The sequence below is a fragment of the Hemitrygon akajei genome, chromosome 15 (assembly GCF_048418815.1).
Source record: "Hemitrygon akajei chromosome 15, sHemAka1.3, whole genome shotgun sequence".
Classification (NCBI taxonomy): Eukaryota; Metazoa; Chordata; class Chondrichthyes; order Myliobatiformes; family Dasyatidae; genus Hemitrygon; species Hemitrygon akajei.
Genome location: NC_133138.1, coordinates 38,054,536 through 38,081,707, shown reverse-complemented (window position 1 = coordinate 38,081,707; position 27,172 = coordinate 38,054,536). Strand labels below are relative to the sequence as shown.

The 27,172-nt window shown below is 39.7% G+C and overlaps 1 protein-coding gene across 2 annotated transcripts in view; it reads right to left on the bottom strand.

Annotated features, from left to right (window-relative positions):
- The window catches only part of LOC140739253 (protein diaphanous homolog 1), a 174,489-nt gene that overhangs the window by 95,175 nt on the left and 52,142 nt on the right, over positions 1 to 27,172 (bottom strand). For both annotated transcript variants that reach the window (XM_073067394.1, XM_073067395.1), the window contains exons 2-6: positions 14,386 to 14,481; positions 13,815 to 13,909; positions 7,707 to 7,808; positions 4,095 to 4,334; positions 1,903 to 2,032 (exon numbers count right to left, since the gene is read on the bottom strand). In XM_073067394.1, coding sequence (XP_072923495.1) covers positions 1,903 to 2,032; positions 4,095 to 4,334; positions 7,707 to 7,808; positions 13,815 to 13,909; positions 14,386 to 14,481 — 663 coding nt within the window. The remainder of the gene's footprint in view (positions 1 to 1,902; positions 2,033 to 4,094; positions 4,335 to 7,706; positions 7,809 to 13,814; positions 13,910 to 14,385; positions 14,482 to 27,172) is intronic.

Here is a 27,172-nt window from a genome sequence, read left to right as displayed (position 1 = left end):
GAAATAAAACGGTAGATTACTTTTTAAATGGAGAGAAAATTCAAAAATCTGAGGTACAAAGGGACTTGGGGGTCCTTGTGCATGAGTCCCTAAAGGTTAATTTGCAGGTTTACTCAGTTGTGAGGAAGGCAAATGTGATGTTAGCATTCATTTCTAGAGGACTAGAATATAAAAGCAAGGATGTAATGTTGAGGTTTTATAAAGCGCGGGTGATGGCTCACTTGGAGTATTGTGAGCAGTTTTAGGCCCCTTATCTAAGAAAGGATGTGCTAACATTGGGGAGAGTTTATGAAAATAATTCTGGAATTGAAAGACTTGTCATATGAGGAGTGTTTGATGGCTCTGGGCTTCTGCTTATTGGAATTCAGAGGAATGGGGGTGACCTCATTGAAACCTATCTAACATTGAAATGCTTCAATAGAGTGGATGTGGAAAGGTTGTTTCCTATGCTGTGGGAGTCTAAGACCAGAGGCCACAGCCTCAGAATAGAGGGGTGTCCTATTAGAATGGAAGTGAGGAGGAATTTCTTTAGCCAGAGAGTGGTGAATCCGTGGAATTTGTTGCTAAAGGCAGCTGTGGAAGCCAAGTCATTGGGTATATTTAAGGCAGAGGTTCACAGATTCTTGATTAGTCAGGGGATGAAGGGATACAGGGAGAAGGCAGGAGATTGGGGCTGAGAGGGAAAATAGATCAGCCATGATGAAATGGCAGAGCAGACTTGATGGGCCAAATGGCCTAATTTTAATCTTGTATTTTATGATCTTATTTACTGTTCATCCCTGCTTGCCCTGAATTGTACTAATTAACACAACTGGTCCGTTGGAAGTCACCGACAAACCATACTTGGGGATTGGTTGAATTTTCTTCCTTGATGGATGTTGGTTAAGAGGATGTTTTGTTTACAACAGTTTGGAAGATTATGATTACAGTTACCTTTTTTGTTCAATTCCAGATTTACAGAATTACTTGAAATTGAATCCTGCTGACATAGAGTCACCTAGTATCACTGGATCAATGTTTGAGAATGCGGATTGCTAGCCTAGAACCTTAACCATTGCATTTCCATACGTATTAGGAAGTGGGAACTAACCCTGCAGTCCAATCTACAAACTTCTCTCTAAATCTATCTATACCTGTATCACTGTATGTCTGCTCAGGTGATTTACTTATGAGTTGTGGGTTTATAATACCTACAACAAAGAACCTTTCTATGTTTTACAAGGTATTGTTGAAACAAACAAGTCAAAAGAAAAATGTTAACGTTTCATTTGAAAAAGAACATTAACCTTTTTGATTTTTCATAGGTTAGTTCGGTAATTTTACCCATTTCTGGAAATGGAGGTGAGATCTCTAGTCACAATATCAATGCCAGACCTAATAATTTTGTTTACATTTAAGATTTACTTAATTTAATTTTATATTTCAAGAATTGCTTTCCCACTTAGTTAAAAAAGGGTTAAGGCAGAAACAGCAGTGAAAGCTCTTGATGGAACCACAGTGAGCCCTAGCGATGATAATTTTTACTGCGAAATGAGTATACTTTAAACCAGTGCTCTGACTTCTAATTAAATTTGCACAAATCCCTGTCAATGTACATCTGTGGAGAGGCTGCTGACATCAGTGGCCTTGCATCAATCTCAAGCCACTGGTTCCTTTTAAAATGATCCGGCAGTTTAGTAGCTTTGAGAGAAATCTAATATCATTGTGCAATACCAATAAAAACAAACTGCATACTGGAGGCAGAGCTATCATTATTAAGTAGGTCAGAGGCAGAGATGGCTGCTATACCAGTTCTAATCAATGGCTACTCACTTCACAAGATGCATTAGTGGATGATGAGATTAATACTTTCCGGTAATTATCTAGGTCATTCTCTGTTTAAAACCTTAACAAACTCTTTACCTCGACTTGCTTTTTCCACATGGTTTAGATCTTCAGTGAAGCGAATAACTTCAGGGTACTGTTCTTCACAGGTTTCAGCTAAAAAGTGCATCAGTGTCATCTTCTGATCAGTTGATTTTGTATCTCTCAACTGCACCAAAAAGAAAGGGGAAGAATATTAATTTTTACTAGGCCATCTCAGAAGGCAGTTACCAATCACTCATCATTCTATAGATTTCTAGTTAGACACATCAGATTGTGTGAGAATGGCTAATTCCCTTTCTGACAGGATATGACCAAATAAATGGGGTTTTCACCACTACAGATACCAATATAATTGAATTTGCTCTGATTTCTCACCAAATTCTTCTAGGCTTCTAGAATATTAACCAATTATGTAACCACAATTCTATTGTACACTTTTACTACCCTTATGTCAAGGGAAAATGAAAACTATGGCAGTTTTAAAATGCATGCTGATTTACTGCCACTCTTCTTTCACACAAGTCAAAGTTTTCCTACAAGAAATCCATGTTCCATGTAATTTCAATATGTGTTGACATGAGGTAAACAAATAGCAATGTCATATTTTACTGCCTCCCTAGCTCAAATGTACTGAAACACTGTAGAAATGTGATGAAGTCAAAGCATCTATTCCAGGATTTCATTCTTACCATCTATGTGGGCTACTTGTGTGGGTGTATAAAAGAATCGAGGGAATTAAGTGGGCTATTTTTACCAAGCTTTAAGAGCTCAAGTTAATCAATAAATAATGAGTGAAAGTATTACAAAGCCATTAGCATTACTGGCGTTGTGTGTTCACTCCAAAGCACTGGCATTACCAAGCTCTCTCTTTCTGTTCCTGAATCAAATATGAACCTTAAAATTTCTCCCCTCCCTCTCGCTTTTTCCATTCTGATTCCCGTCTCACCTGTCTTCTCTTGACCTGCCCATCACCTCCCTCTGATGGCCCTCTTTTTTCCCTTTCTTCCATGGTCCACTGTCTTCTCCTATCAGATTCCTCCTTCTTCAGCCTCTCCTACCTATCCCCTACCAGATCCTCATTTCATCTCCTCTTCCCCACCCACCCACCTTCCCCTTACTTGGTTTCACCTATCATCTGCCAGCTTGTCCTTCTCCTCCTCTCCGCAACTTCTTGTTTTGGCTTTGCTTCCCCCCCACCCTTCCAGTCCTGATGAACAGTCATGAACTGAATGTAGACTGTTCATTTCTCTCCATAGACGCTGCCTGACCTGCTGAGTTCCTCCAGCATTGTACGTGTTACTCAACATTTCCACCATGCGCAGAATCTTTTATCAATCAAGGAGGTGAGGTATTTCTTTAGCCAGGGAATGGTGAATCTGTGGAATTTGTTGTGACAGTCAGCTGTGGTGGCCAAGTCATTGAGTACATTTAAGGTAGAGGTTGTCAGATTCCTGATTAATCAGGGGATGTAGGGATACAGGAAGAAGGCAGGAGACCGGGGCCAAGAGGAAAAATGGATCAGCCATGATGGAATGACAGAGCAGACTGGTTGGGTCAAATGGCCTTATTCAGCTCCTATATTTTATGGTTGAATCACAATATTGCACTCTCTAACTGCCCTTATGAAGCCAAAGATAACCAACTGTTGCATTAGACTGTTTAATTGTTATTTACTTTGCAGGTTCATAATTAACTGCCTGCTTGTATTTTATATATAACCACTTACATGCACCTAACTGTTTAGTATGCATCTGTGTACCCCAGTAGTTACAGTCTTTGTAGCATTTGGGAAAAGTTCTGGAAACTTTTCTGGTGTTGCATTATTTGAATAGGGGCTATCTGATTGGTTGAGTCTTATCTGCAAATTTGAATAGAATGTTTCTTAATGGTATAAAAAGAGCTCATCACATGGTCCCATCATCTTTGCTGCTTCTCTCTCTACCCTTAGAAGACCTCTGTCACTGTCCATTTTCAATTCTCTTTGTCCTTTTAGCACTTAATAGAAGTGCTAAATAGAAGCAATAAGTTTTAAGCCTTTTTTCTGACTTCCCTTTAGACCTGGAATGGATTTATTTTTTCTTAGCTACCCTCCTCATAGATGTAAAAGAGTGTTTTGGGATTCTTCTTAATCCAACTTGCCAAGGACATTTCATGGCTCCATTTAGCTCCTGTTTGAGAAAATTAAATATTAATGTCTGCAATAATTGTACTTCAGCAGTGCCACTTACTTTACAAAGGTAGCTAATGTTGAATCCAAATGCTCCAGCATTCCGCGATCCTGCATTCATGAAGTTCCCTATCAAAAGGATGATTTCCATTAACTTGGAAAAATTTTCACTGGATCTCACTTCCTCGCAGGCCGCTTTCACTGACACAATGTCAGGCTTAATGTTATTAACTTGTTCCTCAAACTGCAGCTGGAATTGTATTGCATTCAGACGGGATTCCAGGCGGGTCACAGAGCTCATCTGCAATTGTGAAATACAAACAAAATTCATAAACTAGATAGAAAACTAGAAAATGTAATATTATCATATCTTTGTGACAGTATGTTATCAGAAATGGGCAAACAAATTAGAACAATGGCAATGTAAAACCCAAGGGATCATCATGCCTTCGGAAACACTCTAAATGTTGCATAGGCATGCACTGCAACTGTTCTTGTAGTTGGCTGCACAAATTCTTAATTTGTAGAAAACTAGGGAAAGCTGCACATGAATTGGCTGCCACATTTCCATCATGACTTTAAGAGTTCCTTATTGCTTGGAGAGCATTTTAGAACACTTAAATGCTGAAAAATTTAATTGAACATTCACATTCTCTTCTCAGAGAGATTTGCTCATTGGTACACAATGTTCTACTGGCCAAGAGATATCTGTCAAAAGTGCTGTTATTGAAAGTATTATGTAACTGCAAGTTCTTTGTTTATTTAATAAAACATTGATAACTATCTTACAAGATCCTTTTCAAATAATCCTTATCCTTTTCAAATAACCAGAAGCTGAAAGGTCTGGTTATCTACGCTGCCCTCTGTGTTCCATTCATCATGTAGACTTTCACAAAGCAGATTTATACCATAAGACATCGGAGCAGAATTAGGCCATCTGGCCCATGAAGTCTGCTCTGCCATTCCATAATGGTTGATTTAGCATCCCCCTCAACTTCACTCTTTCGTCTTCCCTTCATAACCTTTGATGGCCTTACTAATCAAGAACCTATTAACCTCCACTCAAAATATACTCATTAAATTGTCCTCCGCAGCCTTATGTGGCAAAGAATTCCACAAATTCATCACCCACTAACTAAAGAAATTCCTTCTCATCTCTGTTCTAAAAAGGTATCCTTCTATGTCCTCTGGTCCTAGATATACTCACTATAGGAAACATCCTCTCCACATCCACTCTATCTAGGCCATTTCAATATTTGATGAGTTTCAATGAGATCCCCCCACCCCCATTCTTTTGAACTGCAGCAAGTACAGGTCCAAAGCCATGAAATGCTCCTCATAAGTTAACACTCTAATTCTCTGGATATTCCTGTGAACCTCCTCTGGACCCTCACCAATGCCAGCACATCTTTTCTTAGATTAGAGGCTCAAAACTCCAAATGTGGTCTGAAGAATTTCTCATAAGGTTTCAGCTTAAATCTCTACTTGCATTCAACATTCAGCTTTCTTATATGGCAAAGTGTAGTCTAAAATATTATTTACCAACATTAGTGGTTGCCTTATAAGGAATGGTTGTAGAGTTTGTAGAGATTCTTCTCAAGAAAACAGTGGTTTTTAGAAAGGTTGTTTCATCTGACTTCAATGCTCAGAACTAGAGTCTATGGACTCAGGATACAGTCGCCCACATAGCACAAAGATGGGAAATAAATTCCTTCATTCAGAGTACTATTAACTGTTTGAAACTCCATTCCAGAGAACTGTGATAGAATAAGTTCACTACCACACAGCACAAGTTCCTTGGCCCATGATGTTGTGCTAACCTTTTAACCTACTCTAAGATCAATCCTACATGGACAAAGAATCTCAAGAACCAAGGGGCTGGATGGAAAAGTGTAGAATCATGTGTGAGTTCACTGAATGGTAGGGGGTGATTAGAGCAGAAATAACAGTTGGCCTATGATGATTAGATTGCACAATGAAAACTTTTCTCCCTGAAAAATACATGTTGACGTTTTTGTTTGATACATGACTAACAATATTGATTGCAATGGTACCAGGACAATATTTCTGAAATTGTCAATAGAATGGATATGGAGAGGATGTTTCCTATGGTGGGGGAGTCTAAAACCAGAGGACACAGCTTCAGAATAGTCAGACATCCATTTAGAACAGAGATGAGGTGGAATTTCTTTAGCTAGAGAGTGCCGAATCTGTGGAATTTGTTACCACAGGCAGCTGTGGAGCCAAGCCATTGGGTATATTTAAGACAGAGGTTGATAAATTCTTGATTAGTCAGGGCATGAAGGGATATGGGGAGAAGGCAGAAGACGGGCTGAGAGGGAAATGGATCAGCCGTGAAGAAATGGCCAAGCAGACCCGATGTGTCAAATGGCCTAATTCTGCTCCTATACTTTATGGTCTTATTTTTCAAGTTACCTAGGGGTACATGGACACAGACAGGATACTCCCCCCTACAGTTTGTTTTCCTTTAGGAACTCTTGTAAATTCCCTTTACCCTGTAGATCTAGGTAACCCAAGAATACACTGTAAAATAAAAAGTGACACTGTATCCATAGCCAGGGAAGCAGGATGATAAGCTTGCCTCAAGTACACACATGTAGAACGAAGTGCTGATTTTTAAAAAGCACATCATTCAAATGAAGTGAAACAAAATTAAATCTTTTTGGGACATTACCAGAGAAAAGATCAAGTGCTCAGCTATGGCTTCCTTCAAGCTTTATTTTTCTGAGAGGTATTGAATATCGTCACAATGAAAGTGGATATTTGTTGGAAAGAAATTGATTCCTGATTTTAATATGATGCCAGGCAAGGTTAGTTGAAGATGAGAGGAGCCATAATAAAAGGTGACAGACTGAAAGTATTGCTCTATAGCGCTTCACAGGATTTAATATCAGACTTTGGCTGGCTGTGACCCAAACAACAGCAGGGAATAATTTTTCTCCAGCATAATTATTATCCTTCTGTGACATTGCAACAAAAATAAAACAAAATCTCATCCGTAACACAACTTCCTTGACTAATGTTTAAGAGTATAGCATTTTTAGTATTCATTGATTGTTCATGGGCCAGTTTTTGCTCCTGTGCTAATGATGAGTGGCATTTGGTTTGAAAAGACTGTCTTATAAATTAGTACATTTTGTGTTGAGTGCAAAGTTAAATTTAATGCAGTTTGAATTCAGGATGTAAGATTCAAGATTGTTTAATGTTATTTCCTGTACACAAGTGTAAAGGAAAACAAAATAATTGTTACTCTGGATCCAATGTAGCACAAAAAAAGATAAAGAATACAATAATAAAAAACACAATACATCTAAATTCACAGGATAGCTTTTATACATAGACTGGTTGTCCATAAAGTGGCGCTAGGTTGTACATGCAGTAATTGACAGAAAATAATAAAGTAGCGGTGAAGTTAGTGGGTGGAGGTGTTGATCAGCCTTACTACTTGGAGAAACTGTTTTTGAGACTGGCAATTCTAGTGTGGATGCTATGTGGCCTCCTCCCTGATGGGAGTGGGACAAACAATATGCAGTGTTACAGAGTTTGATTGATACAAAGGTGAGAAATCAACTTGAGACCTCAACAGTTACTGAAAGATGACTGCCCAAAAAAAAAGAACTGAGTGCCATTTTAGTAGTATAAAAATACATACCACTACTCCGAATTGTTCTGGTTCTGAGAGCTCATCGTATTCATCCTTCAGCTCAAGTAAAGCACTCAATTGCTCCTGTGTAGGAAGCTGCTTAACAAGATTCTGAAAAGAAAACAGGCTTATATTATTGTCTACAGTTTGAGCAGTAGCTTTAGTGAACACCACCAACATGAATAACTCCACCATGGATGGTCCCAGCCCAGCTGAAAAAGGAGGAGAATTGGGCATGGGACTAGCAACCCCATCCCGTAAAAGCCCAGTGCTACAGAATCACTAACAGAAGCGTCAAAGGCCTCGTGCCTGGGAGAGGAGGGATACACCAAGAAATTTGGCACATCTGGAGACACATGAAAGACTGGCCAAAGAAAGAGAACTCTGGCAAGCTACCTTTGGTACCCAATGTCCCAGTAGGGGTGATGGGCTTAAGTAAGTACTAGCGTGAATCTTATAATGCAATATAGTAAACAATAATTTAACCATAATACAACTAATGAAACATGATAATGGCAAAAAAAAACCAATCATGAACAACTCAGTTAAAGTTAATTTCAAATATTCATCATTGTATTTTCAGGCTCATTTAAGCTCTCATAATGATCAGATTAGATTTCACAAAATGCTTTAATATTAAGAACTACCAACTCATCCACAACATCCATCAGTCAACTGGAATTATCAAACACACTTTCTTATATGACATTGTCAAGGGCATTGACAAAAAAAAAGCTAAGCTTAAAGGAAAAGAAATTGCTGGAAAAACTCAGCATATCAAGCAGCACCTATGGAGAGGGAAACAGAATTAATACTTCATGTTGTTAGGTATCAGTAAAATGATTCCTTTTAAGACCAGTTCTCACAATGAAGAGGTCAAGGCATAGCTTGTCAAACTTAATCAAAACTGCTTCCCATTTCATATATGCTGCCTGACTGGCTGAATGCTTCCAGTATGTTCGGTATTTAGATGAGGCTTCTGGTAAACTACAGGTTTATCATTCAACCTCTTACTCAATGTCGGTAAAACTAAAGAGTTGATTGTTGACTTAATGAAAGGGGATGAGAGCAAACATGCATCAGTCTACATCCAGGGACCCACGGTGAAGATAGTCAACAGCTTTAAATTGCAAGACATTAATGGGGGGGAGGGGATCTCATTGAAAGTTATGAAGTATTGATAGGCCTGAATAGAGGATGCTCCATCGGGAGTTTAGGACCAGAGGATACCGTTGGGGGGGGGGAGAATGTCCAACAGATGAAAGTCACAGAAGGGGAGGAGGGGCATTAATGGAAGTTAGAGAAAATGTTCATGCCATCAGGTTGGAGGCTACCCAGCCGGTATATAAGGTGTAGTTCCTCCAACCTGAGTGTGGATTCATTTTGTCATGGCCTCCTCTACTATCAAAATGAATCCAAACTCAGGTTGGAGGAACACGACCTTATATACCAGCTGGGTAGCCTCCAATCTGATGACATGAACATTGACTTACTCTAACTTCAGTTAATGCCCCTCCTCCCCTTCTTACCCCATCCCTGACATATTTAGTTGTTTGCCTGTTCTCCATCTCCCTCTGGTGCTTCCCCCCCCACCCCCTTTCTTTCTCCTGAGGCCTCCCGTCCCGTGATCCTTTCCCTTCTCCAGCTCCGTATCACTTTCGCCAATCACCTTTCCAGCTCTTAGCTTCATCCCACCCCCTCCGGTCTTCTCCTATCATTTCACATTTCCTCCTCCCCCCACTACTTTCAAATCTCTTACTATCTTTCCTTTCAGTTAGTCCTGACAAAGGGTCTCCGCCCAAAACGTTGACAGTGCTTCTCCTTATAGATGCTGCCTGGCCTGCTGCGTTCCACCAGCATTTTGTGTGTGTTGCCAGGATTGAATGACTTGTCATATGAAGAGAATACTAGGCTTGTATACACTGGAATTCAGAAGAATGAAGGATAACTCATTGAAACCTATCGAATAGTGAAAGGTCTTAAGAGGGTGAATGTGGAGAGGATGTTTCCGAGGTGGGAGAGTCTAAGACTAGAGGATACAGCCTCAGAATAGAGGGCCATGCTTATAGAATTGAGATGAGGAGGAATTTATTCAGCCAGAGAGTGGTGAATCTGTGGAATTCTTTGCCACAGGCAAAGTCTTTATGTATATTTAAGGCAGATGTTGATAGGATTCTTGATTGTTCAGGACATGAAGGGACACAGGGAGAAGGCAAGAGATTGGGGCTGAGAGGAAAATTGGATCCACCAATATGAAATAGTGGAGTAGACTTGGTTCTGCTCCTATACCTTCTGGCCTTATGGTCAGAGTGCACAGACTCAGTATACAAGGATATCCTTAGAAGAGAGATGAGAGGAATTTCTTTTGCCAGAGGCTGGTGAATCTGTGGAATTCATTGCCACAGACAACTGTGAAGGCCAACACATTGGGTATATTTAAGGTGGAGATTGATAGGTTCTTAATTAGTAAGGGTGTCAAAAGCCTTGGGGAGAAAGTGGAAGAATAGGATTGAGAGGGGCAATAAATCATGCTTGATGGAATGGTGGAGTAGACACAATGGGCTGAATGGCTTAATTCAGCTCCTAGGTCTTATGATGTTATTAACACACTGGATGACCTGTCCTGACCCCAGAAGGTTAAGGATATTTGACTTGTCATCGAACACTCTAACAAGCTTCTACAGATGTGCTGTTTAAAATATCCAACTTGACTGCATCATGGCTTGGATGGGTAATTCAAATGCACAGTAGTGGCAGATTCTGTTCAAATACTTCACAGGCACATTCATCCTCACTGGTAGTATCTGCAGGAGACACTACCTTCAGAAGATAGCATCTATCAAAGATCCTCATTATTTGTGCCATGCCATCTTTGTGCAGCTACCATTGGTAAGGCACAGGTAGGCGCAATTTGTACTTTATTCAACAGTTGTCACCAAAGCAATACAGTAATCTGCTCCACTTATTCTGAATTCTTCCTCCTTGCTTTCCACTCCTGATGAAGGGACTCAGCCCAAAATATCGACTATTTATTCCCTGTACAGATACTGTCTAACCTGCTGAGATCTTTAGTTTAAGTTAGTAGCACAGCTAAAAAAGCAGAAATTTTAACAGAGGCAGATAAGACATTGTTGGAGCAGGTTGTGGGAGTGATGCCAATGGGAATTATGTACAGTATATCAAAAGATAAGCCACCCCCAGTACTTTGACAGCAGAATTCCAATACTACCCACAAGTAATATAACAGCATCGTCAACACTTTACTTTTTCTTTTTGGAGTAGGGTATTCAAGAATGTTTAATGTAATTTCTAGTACACTAGTGTAAAGGAGAACAATAATTGTTACTCAGGATCTGATGCAGCGCAAAAAAATCACACTAAAATGAAGGCACAATAATGATAAATAAAACATAATAAATATAGATACTTAAAGACTGCTTATATACATAGGTCGATTGTATATCCATAAAGGTAAGTGAGGCTCAGGGTTGTCTGTATGAAAGGTGACTGACTGGTGGTTGGGTGTGTGGAGGAGTGCATGGAGTTGTTGATCAGCCTTACTGCTTGGGGAAAGTAACTGCTTATGAGTCCGCTGGTCCTGATGTGGATGCTGCATCCCTCCTCCCTGATGAGAGTGGTTGTTTGACATTTTGTGTACATGATCTGGACAGACTTTGTTATTGGGGCTGATTAAAAGGTGGGATCCATCTGTCCAAAATCATTCAGTGTAGTATTTATTCAGCTACTGCGGAGTTAAGTTATATGAAATGTAATGCCCTGGTTCACATCTATACTGTTATGCTGTAGGTATGCTTTACTGGAATGCACCCTCGGGTTCTGAAGGAAGTAGCTGGAGAGATTGTGGAGGCATTAACAATGATCTTTCAAGAATTGATAGATCTGGCATTGTACCGTATGATTGGAAAATTGCAAATGTTACTCCACTATTTAAGAAGGGTGGGAAGCAGCAGAAAGGAATCTATAGACCTGTTAGCCTGACAACAGTGGTTGGAAAGTTGTTGGAATTGACTGTTAGGGATGAGATTACAGAGTACCCGGAGGCACATGGCTAGATTGGCCAAAGCCAGCACAGTTTCCTGAAAGGAAAATCCTGCCTGACTAGCCTACTGCAATTTTTTGAGGAAGTAACAAGCAGGGTAGACAAAGGAGATGTAGTAGATGTGGTGTATTTGGATTTTCAGGCTTTTGGCAAGGTGCCACACATGAGGCTGCTTAGCAAGATAAGAGCCCAAGGAATTACAGGGAAGTTATTAGCATGGATGGAGCATTGGCTGGTTGGCAGAAAACGAGAGTGGGAATAAAGGGACCCTATTCTGAGTGGCCGCCGGTTACCAGTAGAGTTCCACGGGGATGGTGTTGGGACCGTTACTTTTTACAAAGTATGTCAATAATTTGGACTATGGGATTAATGGATTTGTGGCTAAATTTGCAGATGATACAAAGTTAGGTGGAGGAGTGGTTATGGTTGAGGAAACAAGAGAGCCTGCAGAGAGATTTAGATAGTTTAGGGGAATGGGCAAAGAAGTGGCAAATGAAATACAATGTTGGAAAGTATATGGTCATGCACTTTGGTGGAACAGGCAGACTTTCATTTAGATGGGGAGAGAATTCAAAATACAGAAATACAAAGGGACTTGGGAGTCCTTGTGCAGGATACCTTAAAGGTTAGCCTCCAGGCTGAATCAGTGGTGAAGAAGGTGAAAGCAATGTTGGCATTCATTTCTAGAGGTATAGAGTATAAGAGCAGGGATGTGATGTTGAGGCTCTATAAGGTACTCATGAGACCACACTTGGAGTATTGTATACAGTTTTGGGCTCCTTATTTTAGAAAGGATATACTGACATTGGAGAGGGTTCAGAGGAGATTCACAAGAATGATTCCAGGAATGAAAGGACTACTGTATGAGGAACATTTGGCAGCTTTTGGGCTGTATTCCCTGGAGTTCAGGAGAATGGGGGTGGGGGGCGGGGGAAATCTCATATAAACATTCTGAATGTTAAAATGCCTGAACAGATTAGATATGGCAAAGTTATTTTTCATGGTAGGGGACTCCAGGACAAGAGGGCACAACTTCAGGATTGAAGGACGTCCATTTAGAATAGAGGTGCAGATAAATTACTTTAATCAGAGGGTGGTAAATCCATGGAATTTATTGCCACGAGCGGCTGTGGAGGCCAAGTCACTGGGAGTATTTAAGGCAGAGATAGATAGGTTCTTGATTAGCCATGGCATCAAAAGATATGGGGAGAAGGCAGGGGAGTGGGGATGACTGGAAGAATTGGATCAGCCCATGACTGAATGGCAGAGTAAACTCGATGGGCCAAATGCCCTATTTCTGCTCCTATATCTCATGGTCTTATAGGTATTTCATTTAGCAGCTTTGTAAGAGCAGTCTGTTCTGCTTTCAGCCTGTTTGGGTTATTGTTAAAGGGAGGTTGAGGAATGTGTGCCATCTAATTAGGATGGTGGAACTGGGGGGCACGTTTTTTTGGTGAGGGATACTAAGGTTGGTCTTGGTACTTTTGCTCCGTGGGAGATGAAGAGTGAAGATACTGGGGAGAACTGGTCGTAGGATATGACTGAGTGGGAGGCCCGTTTGTTCGAAATGGATTGCGAGCGATGTTTGGAAGGTGGTGTGAGCTTTCATACAGACCGAGGGCCCAGCGCATGAGTGACAGAAGTTCAAGGTGAGCTCCAACTTGTGCACATTTGACTGGTTAATTATAATGGGCTTTTTGTGCTTTTTCTTTCTTTTCTTTACTAACTCTTTAGTTAAGTATGCTTCATAAATATAATTTCTTTAGTCGTATGCAATGTGGAGTCTGTTATCTCTTGGTATTGAGTTGTAACAGGGTAGCAAATTACACAGCATCCACACAAACTGGAGTTTGGGGTGGGAGAGATCTGAATCTCAGAGGGACTGGAGTGCGTCTTCCTTAGACTTCCGCAGCCAAGGAAACCAGCGGGGTTTCAGAAATATAGTAACGTGTACTAGTTACTTAAAATTAGTTTAAATGGTTTCTACCCATCTCACAATTAACATCTAGCAAAACTGCTGGTGTAAAGTAGTTGTAAGAAATATTGCAGATAGTTACCTGGATCAATGATTCTGTTAGAGTTTTCTCATCCACTTCAAGGATCATTCTTTTTATTTGGTCATATGGCATACGGTTAGAACCCAAGAAGATTGCTACACAAAATAAAACATGTTATATCTATGTGCAGTTTAAATATAAAGTATATTTACATCAAAATTAATTCTGCATCAATTTAAACAATCACGGAAATCCAGTCAATAATCATCTTTTAATTCCCACTGCCGCCTTTGTAAGGCGTTTGTACATTGTACCTTCTCCCTGTGGCCATATGGCTTTCTTCCTAGTGCTCTGGTTTCCTCCCACATTCCAAAGATGTATGGAGTAGGGTAGTGAGATGCGGGCATGTTGTGTTGGTGATACCTACGGGCTGCTTAGCAAAATCCTCGGTGATTTGACTTGATGCAACGCAATGCAATTCACTGTTTGCTTTCATGTTTCAATGTATATGTGATAAATAAAGCAGACCTTTATATCAGACTTGAGAAAAACTCACTAACCTCATTCTGTCAGACCAAAGGTTAATAGATGCATATTAATAAACACTGCAGCATTTTATCAATGTACTTACACAAATTCTGAGCTGTTTTGCCATCCAACACTTTTAGTTCTTTAACTTTTTTCTTTTGGGTGTTTTTTTTGTCATCTGTGTCTTGTTGCACCATAACTGTGTGTAAAAAGAAACAAGAATAAGTTCAATTTCAAATGTCATTCAAAATACACATGTATAAAGCATGAGTGAATAAAGACAAATGGGACAATGATTATTTTTAGTGCCCTTCACATCCCAGTGAAAATAGGTGTTTTAAATTGTAGTACACTTTAGGAGGCTTGATAATATTATTTGTGTGGAAACATTTACATTTGAGGGTGTAGAATTGTTATTTTCCTTGTATTTTTATTGTAGTTTAACTCTCCTATGCATGCTTGTATTTTTTTTTATGATGACCTGTATGCATGTAATTGTTCAATTAATTTTCCAGTAATTATGGTACAGTTGCTTCTGTATTTTCCTAGAAACTTCTTAGCCTTCAGTAGTAGGTGTCACAGCCCTTCAATCTGGCTATTTTATAGGTAAATTGTTCACAATGGAATTTTTGTTATCCTAGTCTGAGCATAAGATGACCATAACTGCTTTTTCCTTTGCCTTTTCTTTTGTTCTCTCGATTCCACTCGAAATATTTTAAAAACGAACACCAGCAGCAATGTTCATGCCTCATTCTTAGCTTCTGAAGAACCTTTGAATCACAAAAGCATCAGGATCCAACAAAGAATTTTCTCTCTTATACCTCCCACGATTGCTGATACCTTTGATGGTATGGTGTAGAAATGTATGAAGGAGCAAGATTCCCACTTTAGCTTTAAGTCTGTTGGAGTAATAAATCAGACCAATCAAGCCCATTCCCTGAAGCCTTGAAAATTCGCCATTTCAAGAATTTATCTAATTTCCTTCTGCAGGTTATTGTCTCCTTATTTGACATTATCTGAACTTGAAATAAAAGGAAAATTCTCATTCTGCTTCTCGTTCTTTTGTCAACTGACAAATTTGTGGCCTCTGACTACCTACCAGTCATGAGAAAATGAAAATAGCTCTCCTTATTGAAAAAAAAATTCACAAACCTGAAGATCATTTTCAAATCTCCAAGGAAAACAATGCCAGCCTTCCCAGGCACCAGGTGTTCTATCCTATTTTCCATCTGGCAAATCTCTGCCTCACACCCTAAAGCTGCTCAATTAAGTAGTTTCCAGAATACACAAAACTAAACCTTAGGCATAATTACAAATTTACCAAAGTTTAGCATTGCTTTCTCCTTTTCTTTTTAATTTTTACTATCACATTTTCCTGAAGTTAAGGAACAAACACACTTCGTATAAAGTAGCTTGAGTTTAACTCACAGGTCAGTCAGCACCTAAGGAAAGGAATAAATTGTCAAAGTTTTGTACACAGACCCATCCTGAGGACTGGAAAGAAAGGAGAACAACAGGCCTGAAATATCGACTGTTTATTCCACCCTATAGATGCTCCCTGACCTGATGAATTCCTCCACCATTTTGCCTGTTACACTGGATCTGCAGCATCAGAATCTCTTGAGTTTGTGTTTAATTAATTGACATCATCAGCCAGAATTCAGAATTAATCTCAGAGCTCCAAGATCATGTAGAACCTTAAGTGAAACAACACAATGACATGAGGCTCCTGATCTTGATTGTTCAATTAGATTTGCTGGTAAATGCTGAAACATAGATGTTTGCTGAAAACTGAATTACACTCGTGAGGGATACTTCATCTTGAAAGCTTAATCTTGGTCCAGATGTACCACAAAATAAAACAATTGAATGAATGCATGATAGACAAAATGCTCACACCAGTCTTTGGAATTAGCTTCCATTGAGATTTTTATTTTCCAAAGGATTAGAGCAGAAATAGCAGCTACCATGTGGAATGAACTGCAACTAAAAATCAGGAACCACCTGAGCTGTTAAAGTAGGCCACAAATTCACACCTACCCAATTAGTGTAATGAGAGGAATACTTTCTCATCACCTGCAAATGACTTAGAATGACATGTGTAACTCTATCCTTCAGTAACCTGAAACGTTCTTCTGTCATCTTCAAAAGTGATCGGTTAAGCTGCAGATTTGTGTCTTCATTCTTTTGTCTACCTTAGCATTGTTGGGAAGGCCAGCATATACTTCTCATCAATAAGTGCCCCTGAAAATGTGGTGGTGAACCGTTTCCTGAAACCATTGCAATCCCTTGGGTGAAAGCAGCCCCATTGCTGTTGTGGAAGCAGTTCTTGAATTTAGATTTAATAAGAACAAATGAACATGCACATTAAAGTCTGTATGCCCTGCAACATGTAACGAAACATGCAGTGGGTAATGCACTTGAAATCCTTGTCCTACTATGTTGAAGATGTCATGGGTTGGGGGCTCTTCTCGGAATGGGCTGTGCATATCATTGTAGTATTCTTTGTAGATGGCGCACATAACAAAACTGGTCAATGATGCAGAGTGAATGGTTAGATTGGGTGACAAGATATAATCAAGCTGGATGATATCAAAAGCACAAGAGATTCTGCAGATGCTGGAGATCTTGAGCAACACTAACAAAATACTGGAGGAACAAAAGCAACATTGGAGGGGAATAAATAGTTGGTGTTTTGGGAAAAGGATGGAGCAGAAGCCAGAATAGACTTCTGTCTATATCAAGCTTTGTTAGAGTGGCTGGAATTGAAATCATCCAAGAATTAGATAACAGTCCTGACATATGTCTTGTTATTGGTGTCTGTAAGACCAAAGAACTGATTGTGGACTTCAGGAAGAAGTAGTCGAGGGTACACACACCAGTCCTCCACTCTTTATCAAGGGATCAGCAATGGAAAGGATGAGTAGTTCCAAATTCCTGGGTGTCAACATCTCTGAAGATCTATCCTGGGCCCAACACATTGATACAATTACAAATGCAGCAAAACAGCAACTATATATTAGTAGGAGTTTGAGGAGATTTGGTATGTCACCAAAGATTTGCAGATTTCTACAGATGTAGCATAGGGGGCATTCTAACTGTCTGTATCGCCATCTGGTATGGGGAGGGTCTATTGAACAGGATCGGAAAAAAGCTGCAGAAAGTTGAAAACAGCCAGCTCCATCATGGGCACTAGCCTTCCCAGCATCGAGGATGCTTTCAAAAGATAAGGTCTCAAACAGGTGGCATCCAGCATTATGGACCCCTATCACCCAGGACATGCTTTCTTCTCATTGCTACCAGGAGCCTGAAGATACACACTCAACATTATAGGAATAGCTTCTTCCCCTCCCTCATCAAATTTCTGAATCCATGAACATTATCTTGCACTAATTAATTTAAATTTATAGGTCTTTCAATGGGCAGGGGGAGCAAGGATTCACTGATTTACTTAAGAAATTACAAATTCCTTAAGTACTGGTTAGTAGGTTGTGTAATAAGTAATGAACAGCCCTCTTTGTTAAAATAGAAAGGCATTGATGAAGTACTCTCTTGGGAATCTCCAGCCACCATGTCCCGATGCTGAGATGACTGACCTTCATGAAGCCAAATGAGCATTCATTATGTGAGATAGAGTGTCATGTAAAGGTTAAATATCACTTGAGACAGAAATCTATTGAAAGGTCTAGATAGAGTGGATGTGGAGAGGCTGTTTCCTATAGTGGGAGAGTCTAGGTCCAGAGGGCACAGCCTCAGAATACAACAATGTCCCTTTAGAGCAGAGATGAGGAAGAATTTCTTTAGCCAGAGGGTGGTGAATCTGGAATTCATTGCCACAGATAGCTGTGGAGGCCAAACCATTGGGTATATTTAAAATGGAAGTTGACAGGTGCTTGATTAATTAGGGCATCAAAGATTACCGGGAGAACGCAGGAGAAAAGGGCTAAGAGCATGCCACAGAAGCATAGTGGTTCACGTGACACTATTCCAGCTCAAGGTGTTGAAGTTTGGAGTTTAATTCCAACATCATCTATAAGGAGTTTGTATGTTCTCCCTGTGAACATGTGGATTTCCTCTGGGTGCACCAGTTTCCTCCCACACACCCAAAGATGTACTGATTAGTAGGTTAACTGGACACTGTAAGTTGTCTCGTGATTAGGCTGGAGTTAAATTGGGATTGTCAGGGTTGCTGGGCAGTGCAGCTTGAAGGGCCCAAAGGGCCTACTCTATTCTGTATCTCTAATTTTTTTTTTAAAACCTTCAACTTTCAATGTACATGTGATAAATACATGAATGTGAATCTGAAAGTCACAAGATGCAATTGCCTGGTACTTGCAACTCAAAAGCTGTTACATCAAAGTATTTCATTTTGATCAACATTTTTTTTCCAACCCCAAAGCATCACGTGCTGCATCTCAGGTACGCCATGCCTGCAGCGCATCGACAAAATGTCTTCCCACACTACTCCAACAGCCCCTTCAAACTTACGACTTTTTCCACCAAGCACATGGAAGTACCACGTTAATACATCAGTTTTTTATTTCATTTTTGCTGTGTGTAAGGCTTTCAATTACCCACCCAAAAACCACTGAGAACATAAGAAATAATCACAGGAGTAAATCACTAGGCATCTCATACCAGCTCTGCCATTTAATACCATGGCTGCTTTGCTTTACCTCCCTTCATATCCAAAAATATAGCTGTGGTAATTGGCCATGAACAGCCTTCTTGGTAAGAGAATTCTGGGTTAAGAACTCACCTCAGTCTTCAACGGATAGTTTCTCATTTTGAGATGCCATCCTTAGATGAAAATACACCCTCCCTACATTTACCGATCAAGTCCTTTGAGAATGTTGATCTTTCAGTTAGGTCACTTCTTGTTCATTTAAACTCAAGAGAATACATGATTCTGCTTGATCTCCTTGATCTCATATTATAAACCAATAACCAATGCTAGAAATTAACCTGGGGAATCTTTGTTGCAATCTCTGTATCGGCATATTTCCAGGTGCAGTCTCACTAGGGCCTTTTATAATTCCTGTAAGATTCCCTTAAACCTGCATTCAAGTATCATTACATCATGTTAGGAGCAGAATTAGGCCATTTGGCCCATTGTGTCTGCCCCAACATTCAATCATGGCTGATTTATTTTCCCTCGCAATCCCATTCTCCTGCTTTCTCCCCATAACCTTTGACACCCTGACTAATCAAGAACCTATCAACCTCTGCCCTGCAAAAAGTGAAATGCACTACTTGGCTTCTAAACTCTTTGCAGAATCTGCATATTAGGTTTAAGTGATTCTGGTAAAAGGACTCCCAAGTCTCTCTTGAGCATCAGCATATTTTAATCATCCATAATGTAAAGAAATATTGCACTTTGATTTTCCCCCCCAAATGAATGCTCTTCCATTCCCCTGCACATCATATTCCATTTATCATTTTCTTGGCCATATATTTCATGTGCCTATCTATCCCTGAGGTTTCTGCAATCTCCCCGCTCATGGGTTAAGGGTGAAAGATGAAATACTTATGAGGGACATGAGGGGGAATTTTCTTCCACTCAGAGGCTGGTGAGAGTGTAGACCAGTAGCTGCCAGTGGAAGCAGGTTCAATTGCAACACTTAAGAGAAATTTGGAAAAGTACATGGAGGGGTATGAAGGGCTATGGTCCAGGTGCAGGTTGATAGGACTAGGCAGACTAATGGTTCAATATTGATTAAAATGGGCTGAAAGGTCTGTTTCTGTGCTGTAGTGTTCTATGACTCCTCACAACTTGTACTGTCAGCCAGATTTGTTTCAAGGTAATGTTGCAATGACTTGATGTAGACTGTGAACGAATATGAGAAAGCTGCAGCAGCTCACTCTGCAGTCTCAAGGTCAATTAGGAATGGGCAATATAGGCTAGCCTTGCCAGCGATATATACGTCACAAATGCTAGAAACGATTCCAGCAAACTGGCTGCAAATAATTACTTCTTTCTAAGATCTGTACATTTCCACAATGGAACTAATCCTTGCATACCAGAGAGTCATTGCTACTAGAGTACAGTAAAGAACAGTGGGTTATTGGCCTGTCAGAGTGGCTTCAGTCTTACATCTCTGGTGATCTAAACATGTAGCTATGGCAGCGGATGTATAACGACATTTGTTGGCTGCCCCCAGGTCATCCTCGGACTGTGCTGGTCGTTGGCACAAATGTCGCATTTCATTGTATGTTTTGATGTACATTTGACATATAAAGCTAATCTCACATTAAAACACCAGTATCCCCTTCTACCATCCATTTGTGATTCTGTTCAAAATCATAAAGCTAAAACATCATGCACTGTGCTTCAGATCTTTCTATGAAATACCACTGCACTTCACTCTTGTGAACTAATATTTCTCTCATTTATTTTAGCTAATTTGGCATTTAAAAGGTCTAAAAGCTGTATCCTGACCTTCAGTGATGGAGGGATCACTTCCGTGTAGTAATTCTTCCACTGACATAAATACCACTTCCGATATGAAATGCCGACTAAGTATATGTGCATCTGCACAGGCGGCTGTAAAATATCTGAGGAACAGGGACTTCTGTTGATGCCCTAAACAACAGTTCTAACATGGATACAGTCCTAAAGCAGAAGATTTTTTTTTGCTTTATCATTATGTGCCGTTTCGTACGATGTAGGTGATTATGGTGACTATGATTATTCTTAGCAAGTTTTTCTATGCAAGTGGCTTGCCTTCTTCTGGGCATTGTCTTTACCAGATGGGTGATCCCAGCCATCATCAATACTCTTCAGAGATCGTCTGCCTGGCATCAAGATTTGCATAACCAGGACTATTGATGTGCACTAGCTGTTCACACGCCCATCCACCACCTCCTTCCATGGCTTCACATGACCCTCATTGGCAGAGCTAAAAAGGTTCTACACTTTGCTCAAAGGTGACCTGCAAACTAGTGGAGGGAAGGTGCACCTTACACCTCCTTTGGCAAAGACGAATCTCCACCCTGCAACCCATTTTTATAGATATTTTATTATAATTTATAGTTTTTTTAATTATGTATTCAATGCTCTGCTGCTGCAAAACAACAAATTATAGGATATATACAAGTGATATTAAACCCTAATTCTGATTAACCTGTTATCTGACTTATTTGACAACAAAATTGATGGATCAGATTCAGATTAGCTTTACTTGTCACAGGTAAGTTGAAACACACAGTGAAATGTGCTATTTGTATCAATGATCAATACAGTCTGAGGATGAGCTAGGGGTAGCCAACAGTGTTTTCATGCTTCTGGCGTCAACTCAGAATGCCCACAATTTATTAACCCTACACTGTAGGTCTTTGGAACATGGGAGGAAACCTGCAGGAAACGCAAATGACACACATAGAACATACAACCTCTTTACAGATAGCAGCAGGAATTGAATCCCAACCTTCTAATTGCTGGCATTGTAAAGCATTTTGCTAACCGCTTTGCTATCAGAAACATAATCTTCAACTAGAACTTAAGGCTGTACATGATTTGAACATTTTTTTTCAAACCAGGGACTGCTTCCCTCTAGTAGCTTTACTCTTTCACTTAAAGCAGCAGGAAGTTCTGGAATAAGACCTTTCCGGTGGCCCCTGACAAGGTTAATCCACGATTAAGCACAAGGACGTACAACACAGCACTGTTTTCACCAGGTTTGAGATTCTTTCACTTCAAAAGATGAAACCGCAAGAAAAAGAAAAACACATGTGTTATTTGAGACCAAATGCCAGTCAGGCAGCCTCCACTGGATTGAGTTACTGCTAAGGCTATCGGTAATCTCAGAAACTGCGGAAAATAGCTTTCAGAGCCAGATGCAAGCTTCATTCTCCTTTTGTTTTAAAATTTGCCGTCCTTGTATTGAAAGGACTATTCTTTGTGGAACAGTGCCGCAATAATGCCACCCAATTTGATCAGCCATTCTTTATTTTTGAGTCTGAGCAGGATGTGTTGACAGATTGAATGCAGTCAAACACAATTCAGTCCTTCATGAGAACTCTGGTATGAAAAACTGGACATTGCTTATCAACAAAATAATCTTGTCTGACTCTACTCCCAACTACATGAAAGCTCACATCACAGAAGGTAATTATTCATGATTACTAAGGTTCCTTCTCGAAGTGAAATAAAATAGATCAGACAGGAAGCTGGGGCCTGCTGGGTTGTTTGATTGAGTAATGTATTAGACCATAAGGCACAGGAGCAAATTAGGCCATTCAGCCCATCGAGTCGGCTCCACCGCTCCATCACGGCTGATTTATTATCCCCCCTCAATCTCATTCTCCTGCATTCTTTATGCCCTGATTAATCAAGAATCTACCAACCTCCCCTTTAAAGATGCCAAATGACTTGGCCTTGACAGCTGTCTGTGGAAAAGAATTCCACAGATTCACCACCTCTGACTAAAGAAGTTCCTCCTCATGTCTGTTCTAAAGAAACAGCTCAGAATACAAAGATGCCTGTAATCAAATTGCCCATCTTTCACCCTATCAACGGGGTTCAATATATCTATTGCTTATGAGATTTCAGGATGCTGATTCACATTCCACTATCAGCACAAAATCCAGATGGACATTACGTCAAAAATGAATCAGACACCTCATTCTGGAATCTTGGTTTGTATAAAACTGCGATTGCGCTCTTTCATGGGACAATATCAAACTGATTTTGGGACAATTCATTGCTCACAAGGCAGCCTAAATGTTTAAGAAATGTGTTAAATAGTAAATGCAAGGATGAAATGCTGAGACTTTATGAAGTATTGGTCAGTCAGCATTTGGAATATTTTGAGTAGTTTTGGTTCCTAATATTGACGAAAACATGTGCAAGCATTGAAGAGAGAGTCCAGAGGAGGTTCATGAGAATGATTCTGAGGTTGAAAGGGTTAATATAGGAAGAGTTTTTGACAGTTCTCACTGGAGTATCTCATTGAAACCTATCATAATATTGAAAGGCCTAGATAAAGTGGATGTGGCGAGGATGCTTCCAATAATGGGACCAGAAGGCACAGCTTCAGAATACAAAGACGTCCTCTTAGAACAGATGAAGAGGAATTTCTTTTGGCCAGAGGGTGGGAATCTGTGGAATTTTTTGCCACAGACAGTTGTGGAGGCCAGGTCATTGGGTATATTTAAAGCAGAGGTTGATAGGTTCTTGATTAGTCAGGGTGTCAGATGTTTCAGGGAGAAGGCAGAAGAATGGGATTGAGATGGAATGGTGGGGCAGATTTGATAGTGTGAATGGTCTAATTTCACTCCTGTGTCTTGCGGTGTTATGGTCTTTTGAATATTATCTTTCTTTTCTAATTTTTCCGAAATGAAAAGAACATCAGCATTCTAGTACAACGATCTTGCCTTAGAATTGAATATGCACAAAGAGAAAAGACAACAAACGAAATGGCCCCCACTTTAATCTAATTCAAAGAGATGCATTGTGTTCAGGCTGCAATTTAGAAACTGATGAAATGCAATTTACCGAAGATCAAAAAGAATCCTCAAAGTGCTTCAGTGAAGTATTAGCAAGGGTCGAATCTGGCCCCACAGAGGCTGCTTTCTCTCTGCTTCTTCCTTTTAATTAACTAATAGCAGAGCACTTTCTACACCAGTAAATTACTTAGATCGTGCAGGTCAGAAAATAAGATTTTAGCTGATTGCTATGCCTCATTTATTAGTCCTTGCAAAAGAAAATTTATAGACAGGTCTGTGCACTCAGGGGAGAGGATGGCTATTATATTCATCAAAGCAAAGAGCCAACAAATTCACTTCATTAGAATAAAACTGTGCAGTAGAGCTAAGAAGTCATTAGAATTTCAATTCTTTCCTTAATTAATCCTTCAGATAAGTAGGTCAGAACACTGGTATAGAAGGCCAACAGAGATTAACATGAAATCCTATTTCTAACAGTAGAAATTCTATCTTATGATGAACATTGCAAGAGCTCTTGTCAAGCTTAAACTACTCCAGAACATTAGCGGTTCCAATCTCAAGCATCATAGCAATTAATACATTTAGAACTTTAATACACTTTAACTTTGTGACAAAGGGAAAATAAGAAAATTCATTAGAAATTTACAAAATGAAACACGTGAATTCCAGCATGCAACATAAGATATTCAAAGTTGGATATACTATGACCTATTCACTCCAACAGAAAAGCTGGCTAACCCCACTGGCATAATATTGCCCTATTTCAACTTTCTATTGAAACTCTCCTGTACTTTCATTACTTCCAGTTCACATAATAGTGGCAATTAAGAGGGTTTTAGACCAGCACATGAGCAGCCAGGGGATGGAAGATATGGATCATATGCAAGTAGAGAGGATTAGTTTAACTTAAAGAGATGAAGAACTGATAAAACTGAAGGCCTTTCCCTATATCAGAGCAACACACACAAAATGTTGCAGGAACTCAGTAGGTCAGGCAGCATTTATGGAAATAAATAAATAGTTGACATTTTGGGCTAAGCCCCTTCATCAGGACCTGAATGAGTCTGCTTATTCATTTCTATAAGCATGCTGCCTGACCTGCTGAGTTCCTCCAGCACTTTCATGTGTTGCTCTGGACTTCCAGCATCTGCAAAATCTCTTGTGTTTGTGTCCTTGCACCATACTATGTACTATCACTTCAAATAAGCCGGAAATCTTGTCTTGAGCTTGGAAAGAGTTGGGAACACCCAAGCTCATGGGGCTGCTGACTGGCACTCAGGCTCTAATGGCATCTCCCAGTAGGTGACTGTGAGTGAATCTGGGTAGATTGAGACTGGGCTGACTAATGGCAGGTGGTCACCCTAACTGCCACATTGTAAGAACAACACACAAAATACAGGAGGAACTCAGCAGGTCAGAGAGCATCCGTAGGAAGAAATAAAGAGTCAACTTTTTGGGAAGGGTTTTGGCATGAAATGTTGACTCTATTTTTTTCTATAGATGCTGCCTGACCTGCTGAGTTCTTCCAGCATTCTGAATGTGTTACTCTGGATTTCTAGCATCTGCAGAATCATATAGGCTCACAATACAATTAGTTCTCTGCTATTGTAAAAGGTTAGAATGGTAACTTTTAAAAATATGTACAGACTGTAGTTGATATGCATCTACTTATATTTTTTAATTATTTTATTCAGGGATACAGCATGGAACAGGCCCATCCAGCCCACTGAGCGCACTGCACAGCAACCCAGGTATTGAACCTTAGACTAATCACAGGACATTTTACAATGACCAATTAACCTACTAACCAGTATGCCTTTAGACAGTGGGAGGATACCAGTCTCTGAAGGAAATCCACACCCTCATGGGAAGATCATAAGAACGTTCTTACAGGGAATCTGGAATCGAACTCCAAATTCCAACGCTCCGAGCTGTAGTAGTGCCGTGCTAACTGCTACACCACTGTGGCACCCAAGGTGGTCTCATTCCACTGCCTTGAATTTAAATTTGAAGTCACCCAAATCATGATATTCAGCTATTTACAGTGAAGCCAAAAATCAACTTTATAAAATTCAAAATATGCAGCATAATGACTTGCAGACTTTCTGTTTGTTCCAAACAGTCTATTGGTAGACGAAGTACCAACAGCACGAAAAATTTGATCATACTAATTATTAAAGGTTGCAGGTGCAGAGGAGGCAGCAGAAAATTAATGTATCCAGATGGACTAGGACCCTAGATATCTGGAAGAAATGCTTGCACAGTAATGTCCTTACCAGGATATTTATAACTTGCCCACCAGAGAGAGCCAGTCAAATTATATATACAAAACAAAGTAAAGATTCTAACTATATCGTATTAGAAATTATTCAATTTCCTTCAAAATAGCTTGCGAGAATATTGACCCCAAAGTATTTTGGAACAGATTATTTGAAACAATTGTTTTTCAACTACTGATCCACACAGATCTGAATGCATTTCACACTACATAATCCACTGCTGTAATTCTGTCGCACTTAGGGAACACTTTCAACATTGCTGAGATTCAGAGTGCAAATGCCCACTACGACCTAACGGATTGATTAATGTCTTCTGGGAGGAACCATCTGGCAAGCGCTTCTAGGCCACATGTGATTCCACTATAAATCAAATAATTTATTTTAAGGTCTCCTTGCAGGGCTATGCCTTCACTGAGTGCTTCTACTGTGCCCTTGTCACGTATACCCGGTAAAGATTAAACAAGAACAACTAACGTAAAATAGGTTTTCCGACCGAAACATCGACAGTACTCTTTTCCTAGATGCTGCCTGGCCTGCTGAGTCCCTCCAGAATTTTGAGTTTGTTGTAATGTGAAACACTATCATAACATTAACAATATTGGTTTGTACACAAGACTGCAATTATCTAATCTCAAGTACATATTCAATATCAGCTACTAACATTGGCAACTAAATTCCACATCTGTAATTGAAAGCATTTTATAATTTATTTGATCTACAAATGTAAGTTCTATTACCCCAATACAAAGAAAGTGCCCTGCTAGTACAGTTCAAAGCTTAAAGGATGGCATGTAAAATTGATGTATAGCTTGCAATTAAATTACATTTTTAATATGGTAAAAATAATTTAAAAATACTTAATTGGAACCTCCTTATATAGCATGATGATGTCAAAACTGTGTCATGACACTCCTGTGAAGCATTCAGGAATGTGTTATTAAAGGACTAATCCAATATAAGATTTCACTTTTAAATTTATAGACAAAATTCTTCTTCCATTACTAATGATCTTCATTCAAATGGAATCAGGCCTCATTGCCACAGACTTGTTCCAGGTTAACAAACAACCCACCTAAATGGATTACAGTTAATTCAACATGGCTTCCTTCTACGTCTATGGTCATGCTGACCCCTCTCAACAAAAAAATGTACTGCACTGTTAAA